We start from the raw sequence: 14744 nt of genomic DNA, 5'->3' as shown, positions 1-14744 counted from the left end.
ACCGTAAACACAACGTAAACACACCGTAAACACTCCGTAAACACACCGTAAACACAACGTAAACACAACGTAAACACACCGTAAACACAACGTAAACACTCCGTAAACACAACGTAAGCACACCGTAAACACACCGGATGATTTGCTGCTGCTGATTGGACCAGACCGGACCGGATGATTTGCTGCTGCTGACCAGACCGGATTAGACCGGATCGGACCGGACCAGACCGGATGGTTTAGTCCCCAGCAGCACTGGGCTGATGGATATGTGTCACTAAGCTCTCAGAGGAGACAAAGGCTTATTCTTAGTAATTTGCTGTCGGGGGGGGGGGAGTACCTGGAGAGCTACAGCATTCCATCGGAGTGGGAGGAGGTCCAGAGATTCAGAGCTGGTTGAATTGAGAGATTCCAGCTGACAGGAAACCTTCTTCTCAGGCCTTCGCACAGGGGGGGGGCACAACATCCTGGATACTACCATCCGGAACAGGAACAGCAATCTGGATACTACCATCCAGAACAGGAACAACAATCTGGATACTACCATCCAGAACAGGAACAACATTCTGGATACTACCATCCAGAACAGGAACAACAATCTGGATACTACCATCCAGAACAGGAACAACATTCTGGATACTACCATCCAGGATACTACCATCCAGAAAAGGAACAACAATCTGGATACTACCATCCAGAACAGGAACAACAATCTGGATACTACCATCCAGAACAGGAACAACAATCTGGATACTACCATCCAGAACAGGAACAACAATCTGGATACTACCATCCAGAACAGGAACAACATTCTGGATACTACCATCCAGAACAGGAACAACATTCTGGATACTACCATCCAGAACAGGAACAACATTCTGGATACTACCATCCAGAAAAGGAACAACAATCTGGATACTACCATCCAGAACAGGAACAACAATCTGGATACTACCATCCAGAACAGGAACAACATTCTGGATACTACCATCCAGAACAGGAACAACATTCTGGATACTACCATCCAGAACAGGAACAACAATCTGGATACTACCATCCAGAACAGGAACAACAATCTGGATACTACCATCCAGAAAAGGAACAACATTCTGGATACTACCATCCAGAAAAGGAACAACATTCTGGATACTACCATCCAGAAAAGGAACAACATTCTGGATACTACCATCCAGAACAGGAACAGCAATCTGGATACTACCATCCAGAAAAGGAACAACATTCTGGATACTACCATCCAGAACAGGAACAACAATCTGGATACTACCATCCAGAAAAGGAACAACATTCTGGATACTACCATCCAGAAAAGGAACAACATTCTGGATACTACCATCCAGGGCACAAAAACCTTTTACAGATGGAGAAAGCAAAGCGCTCCCCATAGCACTGCTGCAGCATGATGTACCAGTTTATACAAGGGCAGAATCAAGGGCAAAATAAGGCAAATGAACTCTTAAAATGCCCGACTTCCATCAAGTCCCAATGCCAACGCCCTGCTGGGGTCGTCCTGCAGCCTGAAGAGACGATACCTGCATGGGAAGAGGAGATACCTGCATGGGAAGAGGAGATACCTGCATGGGAAGAGCAGATACCTGCATGGGAAGAGGAGATACCTGCATGGGAAGAGCAGATACCTGCATGGGAAGAGGAGATACCTGCATGGGAAGAGCAGATACCTGCAGCCCAACCACGAGGAGAAATGAGAGGAGGGAAAGCAGATGCAGCAATAAGGAATCTGGAAGTGGATGAGAGGAAATAGAGCATGAAAATAGGAAGAGTGTCTTTTAATGCTCGGATGACACCAGAACACTCAAACAGAAGGAGCATCGCTCTCGTTTCTCACCTTTCCATCAATATCCTGACAGACTAAATGAAGGGATCGAGGCGATGAATGGGAACTCGGATCTGTCCGGCTGACTCCTGGTTGGCTTAAAGGCTTCAGCGATCCCAGAAGTCAGGCCTCTCATCATGTCTTCTGACACAGTGAGGCATGAGAGAAGACACTGATGGGCTGGAGGTCTGGACAGCCGGAGGGAAGAAGAAGAGCCGACGCTTCAACTCTTTCCACCGGTGGTTAGCTGGGGGTGGGGGGGTGGGGGGGTGGGGGGGGGGGGGGGGGGGGTGTTGGGTATGGAGCGGTGGTTTGTGCTTTCAGAACAAGGTTTCTGGATGTTTCCTGGAGGTGATAAAGTCTCTTTTTATAGGAAGAGTGACTGAAGTTGAATTAAATAACAATGTGGTCTTTCCGCAACGCCTTGGCTTGTCAGTTTCTCTACTCCATTTCCTTGTCCTGCCGCAAAACCAGTAAAGGACTCACAAGTGCACACAAACACGAGACACATAGAGGTGCTTCTCCCTGTGACAACACAGCCATCCTGCTGTGTCGCTGAAGCAGAGGCTTCAAAATATAACGTCAAGGTCTCTGCAGCAGTCACCATCTTTTCTGATGGTTTGTTGCCACAGTGTGTGCTGAAGTGAGTGACCTTCCTCCCTGCTTTATGTGGAACAGAATAAGAAGACAATGCAACATTCACAGACATTCACTAAATCCTGAGCAACATACAAAGAAAGAAACAGCCTGGAACATCCTGACAGCCACTTAAGCACAACACATGCATCTTTCATCGCATCATCTTCAGATGGACCACCACACCCTGCGAAGTTCAGGCTGTGCACATGTGGACCTGGAGGCGCTCCAACATGCAGGACAAATGTTTCCCCTGTGCTCTGAAAAACCAACAAAACTCACACAGCAAGGCAGAAAAAGAGCCAATATTCAGACATCCTACAGGCAGCTGCCTTCAGAAAAGCTGCACCCCGACACCAACCAGAACCTTCTGCTGCACCCCAACACCAACCAGAACCTTCTGCTGCACCCCGACACCAACCAGAACCTTCTGCTGCACCCCGACACCAACCAGAACCTTTTGCTGCACCCCGACACCAACCAGAACCTTCTGCTGCTTGGACCCACCGCTGTGTCGAGTCAGGCACTCACCACTCCTTTCCCAGCGCATGCAATCTGGTCCATGTCCAGAACAGCTGACATGTTTCACAGCACAGGAGTGTGTCTGCTATGAGCAGGCGTATGCTGGGTGGTTCGGAGGAGCTTCAGAGGAGGAGGAGGAAGGGTGAGGCAGCGAGGAAGAGCAGAGAAAAAGAAGCGAGAGGGAGACGGATAAACAACTTGAATGAAAGCTGGGGGGGGGGTAAGATGCAGAAAGAGAGAGAGAAAAGTGGAAAAGAGCAGGGAAAGATACAGAGGAAGAGGAGGAGAGTGAGACTGCAGTTTGTGCTTAGCAGTCACAAGGCATCCCTGCATTCAGACACCGCTGCATCTCATTGGACTGCGGAGGGTCAGGTGGAAGGAGGGGGGGTGGGGCTTGGAGGATAATGGAGCTAAAGGGAGGGGGGGGGGGGGGGGGGGGGGGCAGGCTGTTGACATCACGTTATTGATGATGAGGAGAGGCCGACTTTCACCGCCTGGTTCCTGCATCAGCAGCATGGCTGCTGGCGGTCTGTCTGCAGATTCACGTCGCTGCCGGAGCGGAGCGCCCATGGAGGCAGCAACACTTCCACAAACATTCACCCAGAAATCAATCACAGTATTGATTCCACATCCTCATGTTCCAGCTTCCCTAAGGGAGGAAAACAATCTTTTCCTTCCACAAGCTCCAGATCCTCGCAGCTTCCCGCTGAGTCATCCAAACACCCTCCTCCTATCGATCGCTCCTTTTTCACTCTGTGCACGAGTACTAATGTCCCGCCTCTGAAGCCGACGGCAGCCAATGGCAGAGCGCGGAGTCGCCGCGTCGTCAGGACAACTGTCTGTCAGCAGGTCTGGGTGGAAGCTGCTGTGTCTGACTGCTGCAGTCTCAGGAGTGACACGGTGACCTCCAGGCTGCAGAAATGCTCCGTTTGTTCAGAATACTGGACTGCATCGTCCACATGGAGATAAAGCCCTACAACTGATAACTGCTTCAGCTAAAAGTCGTCTGAGGACGGCCGCCTTCAGAGCAAGCAGACTGCAAACCGAACCGGCTGACGGCTCCCTCTGCTGATCTGAGCATGACACTGATACGAGTAGGACACATTCTGTCACTTTTTAAATGATTTCATATGGAGAGACCTGTGAGGTATAAACAGAGAGAAAAACATGTGAGATATGTAGACCCCAAGCCCTTCAGCCATGTTTTCTCTGTGTGAAGTGACGCCATGCTGGAAAGCTGGCCTTCTCCTGCGTCCCAGCTGTGTTGCACATGAATGGCACGAACATGTTTCATAATTCCGCAGCAGAGGCCCATGCTTACGGCTCCACCTCATCTCAACAGCATCACCTTCATGCTTCTGCAGGTACACATGGCTGACATGCTGCAGTACCCGCAGCTACCTGTGGGGGCGCTATAGCAGCCATCCTGCAGCTGCAGGAACGTCACCTTGATGATGCTGCGATGAGGAGGACGTCTTCCTTCTGCCCAGCCTAAGATGTAGAACAGAAAAAATGTGGAGGAGCAGAAATCTATTTGTTTTATTATTCTGGGCAGGTCGCATCATGACCACCTGCAAGCATGTTTCTCCCACGGGGGACATGAGTGACTTCCGCTACCTGGAGACTCTCCAGAGGTCCATGACTAGATAAAAAGGGTTTTGACATTTTGGCAATTTGGATGTTATAATGTAAAACTGAGTAAAAATGTCAAATAAATCAAATATGTAAATATAATAGGAAGAAATAAGAAGAAAAATAGTTAATATGGGTAAAATGAAAAACAAAAACACGTTTAATATATATATATATATATATATATAGATAGATAGATATATGAAGTTAATGAAATTAATTTTAACAATATCGTAAGTTAAATAAATTATTAAATAAATCTTATATTTAAGATGATAAAACATTATGAAATAAATTTATATAAACACAATGAACTAAAACCACAATTCTAACAAATGACAATAATATAAATATGTAACTTATGCAAAAATATTGCTTAAACTGAAATATTTAATTTAATAATGGCATTTGTTTGTTGATCTGTTTGTTTGTTTGCAACTTGCGGTGAAACCTGTTGGCGGGATCTTCATGATGTGTTTTTGGTTGTGAGATACTACCATCCAAAACAGGAACAACATCCTGGATACTACCATCCAGAACAGGAACAACATCCTGAATACAACCATCCAGAACAGGAACAACATTCTGGATACTACCATCCAGAACAGGAAAAACATTCTGGATACTACCATCAAGAACAGGAAACATATTCTAGATACTACCATCCAGAAGAGAAACAACATTCTGGATACTACCATCCAGACAGGAACAACAATCTGGATACTACCATCCAGAAATAAAACAACAATCTGGATACTACCATCCAGAACAGGAAAAACATTCTGGATACTACCATCCACAACAGGAAACATTCTGGATACTACCATCCAGAAAAGGAACAACATTCTGGATACTACCATCCAGAAAAGGAACAACATTCTGGATACTACCATCCAGAAAAGGAACAACATTCTGGATACTACCATCCAGAACAGGAACAACATTCTGGATACTACCATCCAGAACAGGAAAAATATTCTGGATACTACCATCGAGAAATACAACAACATTCTGGATACTACCATTCAGAACAGGAAACATATTCTGGATACTACCATCCAGAACAGGAACAACAATCTGGATACTACCATCCAGAACTGGAACAACATCCTGAATACAACCATCCAGAACAGGAACAACATTCTGGATACTACCATCCAGAACAGGAACAACATCCTGAATACAACCATCCAGAACAGGAACAACATTCTGGATACTACCATCCAGAACAGGAACAACATTCTGGATACGACCATCCAGAAGAGAAACAACATTCTGGATACTACCATCAAGAACAGGAAACATATTCTGGATACTACCATCCAGAAATACAACAACATTCTGGATACTACCATCCAGAACAGGAAAAACATTCTGGATACTACCATCCAGAACAGGAAACATATTCTGGATACCACCATCAAGAACAGGAAACATATTCTGGATACTACCATCCAGAACCGGAACAACATCCTGGATACTACCATCCAGAACAGAAACAACATTCTGGATACTACCATCCAGAACAGGAACAACGTCCTGGATAGTACCATCCAGAACTACAACAACATTCTGGATACTACCATCCAGAACAGAAACGACAATCTGAATACTACCATCCAGAACAGAAACAACATCCTGGATACTACCATCCAGGATACTACCATCCAGAACAGGAACAACATTCTGGATACGACCATCCAGAACAGAAACAACATTCTGGATACTACCATCCAGAACAGGAAAAACATTCTGGATACTACCATCAAGAACAGGAAAAATATTCTGGATACTACCATCCAGAAAAGGAAAAACATTCTGGATACTACCATCAAAAACAGGAAAAACATTCTGGATACGACCATCCAGAAGAGAAACAACAATCTGGATACTACCATCCAGAAATACAACAACAATCTGGATACTACCATCCAGAAGAGGAACAACATCCTGAATACAACCATCCAGAACAGGAACAACATTCTGGATACTACCATCCAGAACAGGAACAACATTCTGGATACGACCATCCAGAAGAGAAACAACATTCTGGATACGACCATCAAGAACAGGAAACATATTCTGGATACTACCATCCAGAACAGAAACAACATTCTGGATACTACCATCCAGAACAGGAAAAACATTCTGGATACTACCATCCAGAACAGGAAAAACATTCTGGATACTACCATCCAGAAAAGGAAAAACATTCTGGATACTACCATCAAAAACAGGAAAAACATTCTGGATACGACCATCCAGAAGAGAAACAACATTCTGGATACTACCATCCAGACAGGAACAACAATCTGGATACTACCATCCAGAAATACAACAACAATCTGGATACTACCATCCAGAAGAGGAAAAACATTCTGGATACTACCATCCAGAAATACAACAACATTCTGGATACTACCATTCAGAACAGGAAACATATTCTGGATACTATCATCCAGAACAGGAACAACAATCTGGATACTAACATCCTGAATACAACCATCCAGAACAGGAACAACATTCTGGATACTACCATCAAGAACAGGAAAAACATTCTGGATACGACCATCCAGAAGAGAAACAACATTCTGGATACGACCATCAAGAACAGGAAACATATTCTGGATACTACCATCAAGAACAGGAAAAACATTCTGGATACTACCATCCAGAAATACAACAACATTCTGGATACTACCATCAAGAACAGGAAACATATTCTGGATACTACCATCCAGAACAGGAACAACATCCTGGATACTACCATCCAGAACAGAAACAACATTCTGGATACTACCATCCAGAACAGGAACAACGTCCTGGATAGTACCATCCAGAAATACAACAACATTCTGGATACTACCATCAAGAACAGGAAACATATTCTGGATACTACCATCCAGAACGGAAACAACAATCTGGATACTACCATCCAGAACAGAAACAACAATCTGAATACTACCATCCAGAACAGAAACAACATTCTGGATACTACCATCCAGAACAGGAACAACATTCTGGATACGACCATCCAGAACAGGAACAACATTCTGGATACGACCATCCAGAACAGAAACAACATTCTGGATACTACCATCCAGAAATACAACAACAATCTGGATACTACCATCAAGAACAGGAAAAATATTCTGGATACTACCATCCAGAAAAGGAAAAACATTCTGGATACTACCATCAAAAACAGGAAAAACATTCTGGATACTACCATCAAGAACAGGAAACATATTCTGGATACGACCATCCAGACAGGAACAACAATCTGGATACTACCATCCAGAACAGGAAAAACATTCTGGATACTACCATCAAGAACAGGAAACATTCTGGATACTACCATCCAGAAATACAACAACATTCTGGATACTACCATTCAGAACAGGAAACATATTCTGGATACTATCATCCAGAACAGGAACAACAATCTGGATACTAACATCCTGAATACAACCATCCAGAACAGGAACAACATCCTGAATACAACCATCCAGAACAGGAACAACATTCTGGATACTACCATCAAGAACAGGAAAAACATTCTGGATACGACCATCCAGAAGAGAAACAACATTCTGGATACTACCATCAAGAACAGGAAACATATTCTGGATACTACCATCCAGAACAGGAAACACCTTCTGGATACTACCATCCAGAACAGGAAAAACATTCTGGATACTACCATCCAGAACAGGAAAAACATTCTGGATACTACCATCCAGAACAGGAAACATATTCTGGATACTACCATCCAGAACAGGAAACATATTCTGGATACTACCATCCAGAACAGGAACAACATCCTGGATACTACCATCCAGAACAGAAACAACATTCTGGATACGACCATCCAGAACGGAAACAACATTCTGGATACGACCATCCAGAACAGAAACAACATTCTGGATACGACCATCCAGACAGGAACAAAAATCTGGATACTACCATCCAGAAATACAACAACAATCTGGATACTACCATCAAGAACAGGAAAAATATTCTGGATACTACCATCAAGAACAGGAAAAACATTCTGGATACTACCATCCAGAACAGGAACAACATTCTGGATACTACCATCAAGAAAAGAAAAAAATATTCTGGATACTACCATCCAGAACAGGAACAACATTCTGGATACGACCATCCAGAACAGAAACAACATTCTGGATACGACCATCCAGACAGGAACAAAAATCTGGATACTACCATCCAGAAATACAACAACAATCTGGATACTACCATCCAGAACAGGAAAAACATTCTGGATACTACCATCAAAAACAGGAAAAACATTCTGGATACGACCATCCAGACAGGAACAACAATCTGGATACTACCATCCAGACAGGAACAACAATCTGGATACTACCATTCAGAACAGGAAACATATTCTGGATACTATCATCCAGAACAGGAACAACAATCTGGATACTACCATCCAGAACAGAAACAACATTCTGGATACTACCATCCAGAACGGAAACAACATTCTGGATACGACCATCCAGAACAGGAACAACATTCTGGATACGACCATCCAGAACAGAAACAACATTCTGGATACGACCATCCAGACAGGAACAAAAATCTGGATACTACCATCCAGAAATACAACAACAATCTGGATACTACCATCAAGAACAGGAAAAATATTCTGGATACTACCATCCAGAAAAGGAAAAACATTCTGGATACTACCATCAAAAACAGGAAAAACATTCTGGATACTACCATCAAGAACAGGAAACATATTCTGGATACGACCATCCAGAAGAGAAAAAACAATCTGGATACTACCATCCAGAACAGGAACAACATTCTGGATACTACCATCCAGAACAGGAAAAACATTCTGGATACTACCATCCAGAACAGGAACAACATTCTGGATACTACCATCCAGAACAGGAACAACATTCTGGATACTACCATCAAGAAAAGAAAAAAATATTCTGGATACTACCATCCAGAACAGGAACAACATTCTGGATACGACCATCCAGAACAGAAACAACATTCTGGATACGACCATCCAGAACAGAAACAACATTCTGGATACTACCATCCAGAAATACAACAACAATCTGGATACTACCATCCAGAACAGGAAAAACATTCTGGATACTACCATCAAAAACAGGAAAAACATTCTGGATACGACCATCCAGACAGGAACAACAATCTGGATACTACCATCCAGACAGGAACAACAATCTGGATACTACCATTCAGAACAGGAAACATATTCTGGATACTACCATTCAGAACAGGAAACATATTCTGGATACTACCATCCAGAAATACAACAACATTCTGGATACTACCATTCAGAACAGCAAAAATATTCTGGATACTACCATCCAGAACAGGAACAACATTCTGGATACTACCATCCAGAAATACAACAACATTCTGGATACTACCATCCAGAACAGGAAAAATATTCTGGATACTACCATCAAGAACAGGAAACATATTCTGGATACTACCATCCAGAACAGGAAAAACATTCTGGATACTACCATCCAGAAATACAACAACATTCTGGATACTACCATCCAGAACAAGAACAACATCCTGGATACTACCATCCAGAACAGGAACAACATTCTGGATACTACCATCCAGAACAGGAACAACATTCTGGATACTACCATCCAAAACAGGAACAACATTCTGGATACTACCATCCAGAAATACAACAACATTCTGGATACTACCATTCAGAATAGGAACAACGTTCTGGATACATTTTATCACCACAACAAAACAAACATGCAACAAACACCACAAATTCTCCAAGACGCTGTGGATTCATTATAAATGGATCTGGAATCTGATAGTAGATCTATGTAAGACGGATGTAGGACAAGAACATCTGCTGCAGTTCTCTGATTCCTAATGCTTCCTAAGTTCATTAAATGTAAACGTAGAGGCCATTTATTTGTTTTTGTTGTTTTTAAATTAGTTAAATTATTTTCAGTATTATATTTTAGTATATTAAGTTATTTTACACGAATAGATTTTTTTTAAGTCTGTTCGTTAGCTTTTTGATGAGTGTGAGAACGATGAGGGAAGACAGGTCATTTATGTGTTCTTGTTTTTGTTGGAAATCAGTATCAGGTTGTGTGAGAAGGAATGAAATGATTTTTTGACCACTTTCAGGTGTTTTGTTGGTTTTTGTTCACTGGAACAAATATATAATGATCCACCTTTATTTTATTTTGTTGAAAGAAAAATAAATTGTAATTTTCTAAATCCTTTGGCTTTTTATTCTATTTGGGTTTTGGAAGAGCATACAACAATCAGACAGTCTACGCTGCCACGGATATTATAAGTAAGGTGGAAAAGGCTGGCACAGTAAACATTTTGATATCAGTGCACTCTAAATCGGTACTTTTGGTTATTCATTCGTTCTGTGACGCTACGGTTCTGCTGGAGACCTAAATGCAAAACGACACTCTGGTTTAGGAGGAAAAAAAGATTCCAGCGTGGTTCGATGCTGAAAACAGCTGGAATCTCTGTGTTGATGCATACAGGGACATAAAATGCTGAAGGACATCTGATTTGTAGCTTTAAGTAATTTGATGTGTCCCGTCGCTGTAACACAACATGGAGTTAAAAAATTCTGTTTCAGGATTTTCTGATCTCTTTGAGACTCCTGAATATGAGTTTATTTTAAAAGAACAGGAGCCGAACTGCTTGCTTCAGAGAGACATCCCAGCCAGAAGTCGAGCAGCTTTTAGAGCAGCTTCACTGTGAGAAGGTCGCTGGTTCAAGCCCCAGCTGGGGGGGGGGGGCTGCAGGCAGCGGTGGCTGGCAGGGAGCTAACATGCTTCCTCTGTGACTCTGACTGCAGCAGCAGCTATATTTAGCTCTGCTGCTTTAACCCTTTACTTGCCACACAGAGCTTTGCAGGAACCCAGGAACCCTTTTAGCTCCACATGTGCCATACTTCTCTTTCCATAATTATACAAATACATCTTCAGTACGGTCAAATTTGTACCATCAGCGATGGGGACAGGATGAGAAGAGGGAAGTGGATTATCACACAAGTCTTTACATGGTGTAGCTGCGACATATTCAGGTTGTCCGGCCTTACAGAACATTTTCCTGATTTTAAAACTGACTTTATATGTTTTAAAGGACATCCATTTGTTCCTCAGTAGATAGGGTTTAGAAATAAATGCAGACAAGCAGCTAAATATTTGTTGTGCTGTTGACGTCATGACATCCCAACCACAGCGCAGCAACGTGACATTAAATTCATCCAGATTCAGCGAACCTGCGTTCTAAATCAGGGTTCACAAAGAGCATTTTTCCAACAATCCATCAACACCCAACCGTTAAAAGCAGAAACAGACAAAACAGCATTGATCATTTTGAAGAAACCTCAGCACAGGAGCAAAAAAGCCAAAGCAGCAACAGTATTTACAGTGAAATAATCGACTGATGCTCGGTGAGGAAACAAACCTTCACCTTAGTGACTAAAAGCAATGCGATGCAGCTGGTGTTCCCACTGAATGCTTAGATGGGGGAGGAATCGGACACCTTCAGCAGCAGGGGGGGTTAGACAGAGGCATCTCCTCAACAATCCACACCAAGAAGAGAGGAAAACAACACTCACCTGGCAGTCAAAATCCTGAAAGTTGCGTCCATTCTGCAAGAAAGGTGAGAGACAACGGTTAAAACGTGCCTCAGACGACATGTCAGACGTTTAAACGGTGATAACGGATCACCAACACTACTGCAGGTGATGAGGAGGAATGTTTGGGATTTATTCTTCATACATAAGATGTACCAAAAATCGTTGCACTTTCACAGCTCTTCAGCTGTTTTCCTTCTGCTGAGTCTGATAAAACTGGACCAGCTGCAGCAGTTTCTGCATGGTCTGAGAACACACAAGTAACAACGCATACATAAATAAAAACTATTTTAATACATACTAAACAATACATTTTCATATACTAATACACAAACATGTTAACACCTCGCAGTACCATGGTCTGCGTCAAAACTCGGTTCTGATTGGCTGCAGGCTGTCCATTAAAAGTGTTGTAGGACACCAAGAAAAAGTTCCGGACAAATTATTGCGTTGGCTCAAAGGCCAGTTGGTAACCATGGCAACAGACAGTCAGAACCTGCATATGACCGAGGCTCGACTCTCAGACGGCAGGCCGATCGGTGACGGGGCATCGGTGTGAAAGCAGCCTGGAGGCTTATTGAGCTCCGTCGGTCCAGGAGAGACCAGGACGGTCCCCAAACGTCCCGACCGCCAGTGGTCTGGGTCCATAAATGTTACTGGGCTCCGTCGGTCCAGGAGAGACCAGGACGGTCCCCAAACGTCCCGACCGCCAGTGGTCTGGGTCCATAAATGTTACTGGGCTCCGTCGGTCCAGGAGAGACCAGGACGGTCCCCAAACGTCCCGACCAGCAGCGGTCCGGGTCCATAAATGTTACTGGGCTCTGTCGGTCCAGGAGAGACCAGGACGGTCCCCAAACGTCCCGACCGCCAGTGGTCCGGGTCCATAAATGTTACTGGGCTCTGTCGGTCCAGGAGAGACCAGGACGGTCCCCAAACGTCCCGACCGCCAGTGGTCCGGGTCCATAAACGTTACTGGGCTCCGTCGGTCCAGGAGAGACCAGTTTGCTGTCTGGCTGACCGGACGTTCTGATTGGCTGGACGCAGAGCGAACGGCGGAGGACTTTATAAACGTGGTTCAGGATGGATCCACACTGAATGATGCGAGTGAACGGTGACGATACTTCCTGCAATAAAACCAGGAAACTATCTGTGGACTTTGATTCTTTGAAGCAGAATTTGTCTTCATCCTCTGGAGACACAAAGCGGTAAAAGGTGCACTCCCTCTGAACCGATGCTGTGTAACATAACGCTAAGCATCGTCCCGCTTCCCTCCACTGATGAGGCCAGAGCTGGTTACCGTGGCAACACCTCACAATGACAGTCAGCCGCTTCCTGTGGAAAACGTACAATTTTAACGGTAAAAACCAACGTTAACGTATCAACTGATTTAATATTTCCTTCATATGTGACTGTGCAGGTGTTATCAGAATATTGGTGGAAGCGAGCGTCACCACGTTATCCGTTCATGTCTCCTAACCAACGTCTCGCCGGGCATTACAATCTACAGCGTCGGCTTTTTTACTGCAGACTTATTTCTTTTTGTCTTGTTTTCAGTTTCTTTGTAAACCATGTTTTCCTGGCAGTCAGGGTTAGCTGCACCGGTGGCTCCAACAGAATATAGAATTTATACGTTACAGCATCGAGTTTCATTGACGGTATTAAACGTTTTGTTTCAGATGTTTTTAGTTTGTCCTAAAAGCAGGAGATTTGAATAAATTAGCAGCTTTTTCTGTATAATCTGAAGAGAGAGATGTGAAGTACAGCTTCCCTTAAAGTATTTCTTTTTCCTGAAACTATTAAATGAGCAAGCTATCTGTATGTGTCTGATGGGGTCACACGGGTTGGTATGCACATGGGTGGATCGATAAGAAAAGACAGTTTGTGTTGAAAACATTCTGATCTCCATCCCCAGGTCCGACGTTCTGCCGGCCACTAGGGGGAGTGAGAGGTCAGTGCCAGTCTCATCCATGCAGCCGAAGGAAGCAAAATCTTCTCATTGTTCAGACCCGCCGCTTGAAGAGGTGCAAACACGTCTTCCTCCTCTTCCTCTGACGAACCACAGCCTCCCGACTGCTTGTCTTTCTGGGGAGGGAAGGAAACGCTCCTGTGTTTTCCTCTTTCTAGTCAGTCAGCGTTCTGAGATGGGAAGAGCTTTGATCTGATGTTTAGCCCACCGTCAGCCTTCCTTCAGCCATCGCTCACTTGCTTCCTTCCAGCACGTGTATGAGATGATAAAGATGTGTTTCCTCCAGCTTAATCTCTTTATTCCTGCTGGACTGAGTCAGTCCATGTGAAACCCTTTCCATCACTTCCTTCCCACTTTTCTCCTCTCGACAGTTGAGCATATATGAATAATTCATTTTGCTGAAGGGAGCTGCAGAGTGTGCATGCCGGGTCTATTAGCAAATATATATATTCAGCTATATATATATATAT

General features: G+C 43.8%; 1 protein-coding gene across 6 annotated transcripts in view; it reads right to left on the bottom strand.

Annotated features, from left to right (window-relative positions):
- ndrg3a (ndrg family member 3a) overlaps nt 1-14744 on the bottom strand; it is a 160527-nt gene that overhangs the window by 105159 nt on the left and 40624 nt on the right. For 5 of the 6 annotated variants that reach the window (XM_079241500.1, XM_079241504.1, XM_079241501.1 and 2 more), the window contains one exon: nt 12291-12323. In XM_079241500.1, the coding sequence (XP_079097626.1) occupies nt 12291-12323 (33 nt within the window). Of the gene's footprint in view, nt 1-3016; nt 3153-12290; nt 12324-14744 lie in introns of those variants that run through there. The other variant, XM_079241505.1, reaches the window with a different exon arrangement.

Source organism: Telmatherina bonti (assembly GCF_933228915.1).
Source record: "Telmatherina bonti genome assembly, chromosome: 6".
Taxonomy (NCBI): Eukaryota; Metazoa; Chordata; class Actinopteri; order Atheriniformes; family Telmatherinidae; genus Telmatherina; species Telmatherina bonti.
This window is presented reverse-complemented; position numbering and strand designations above follow the sequence as displayed.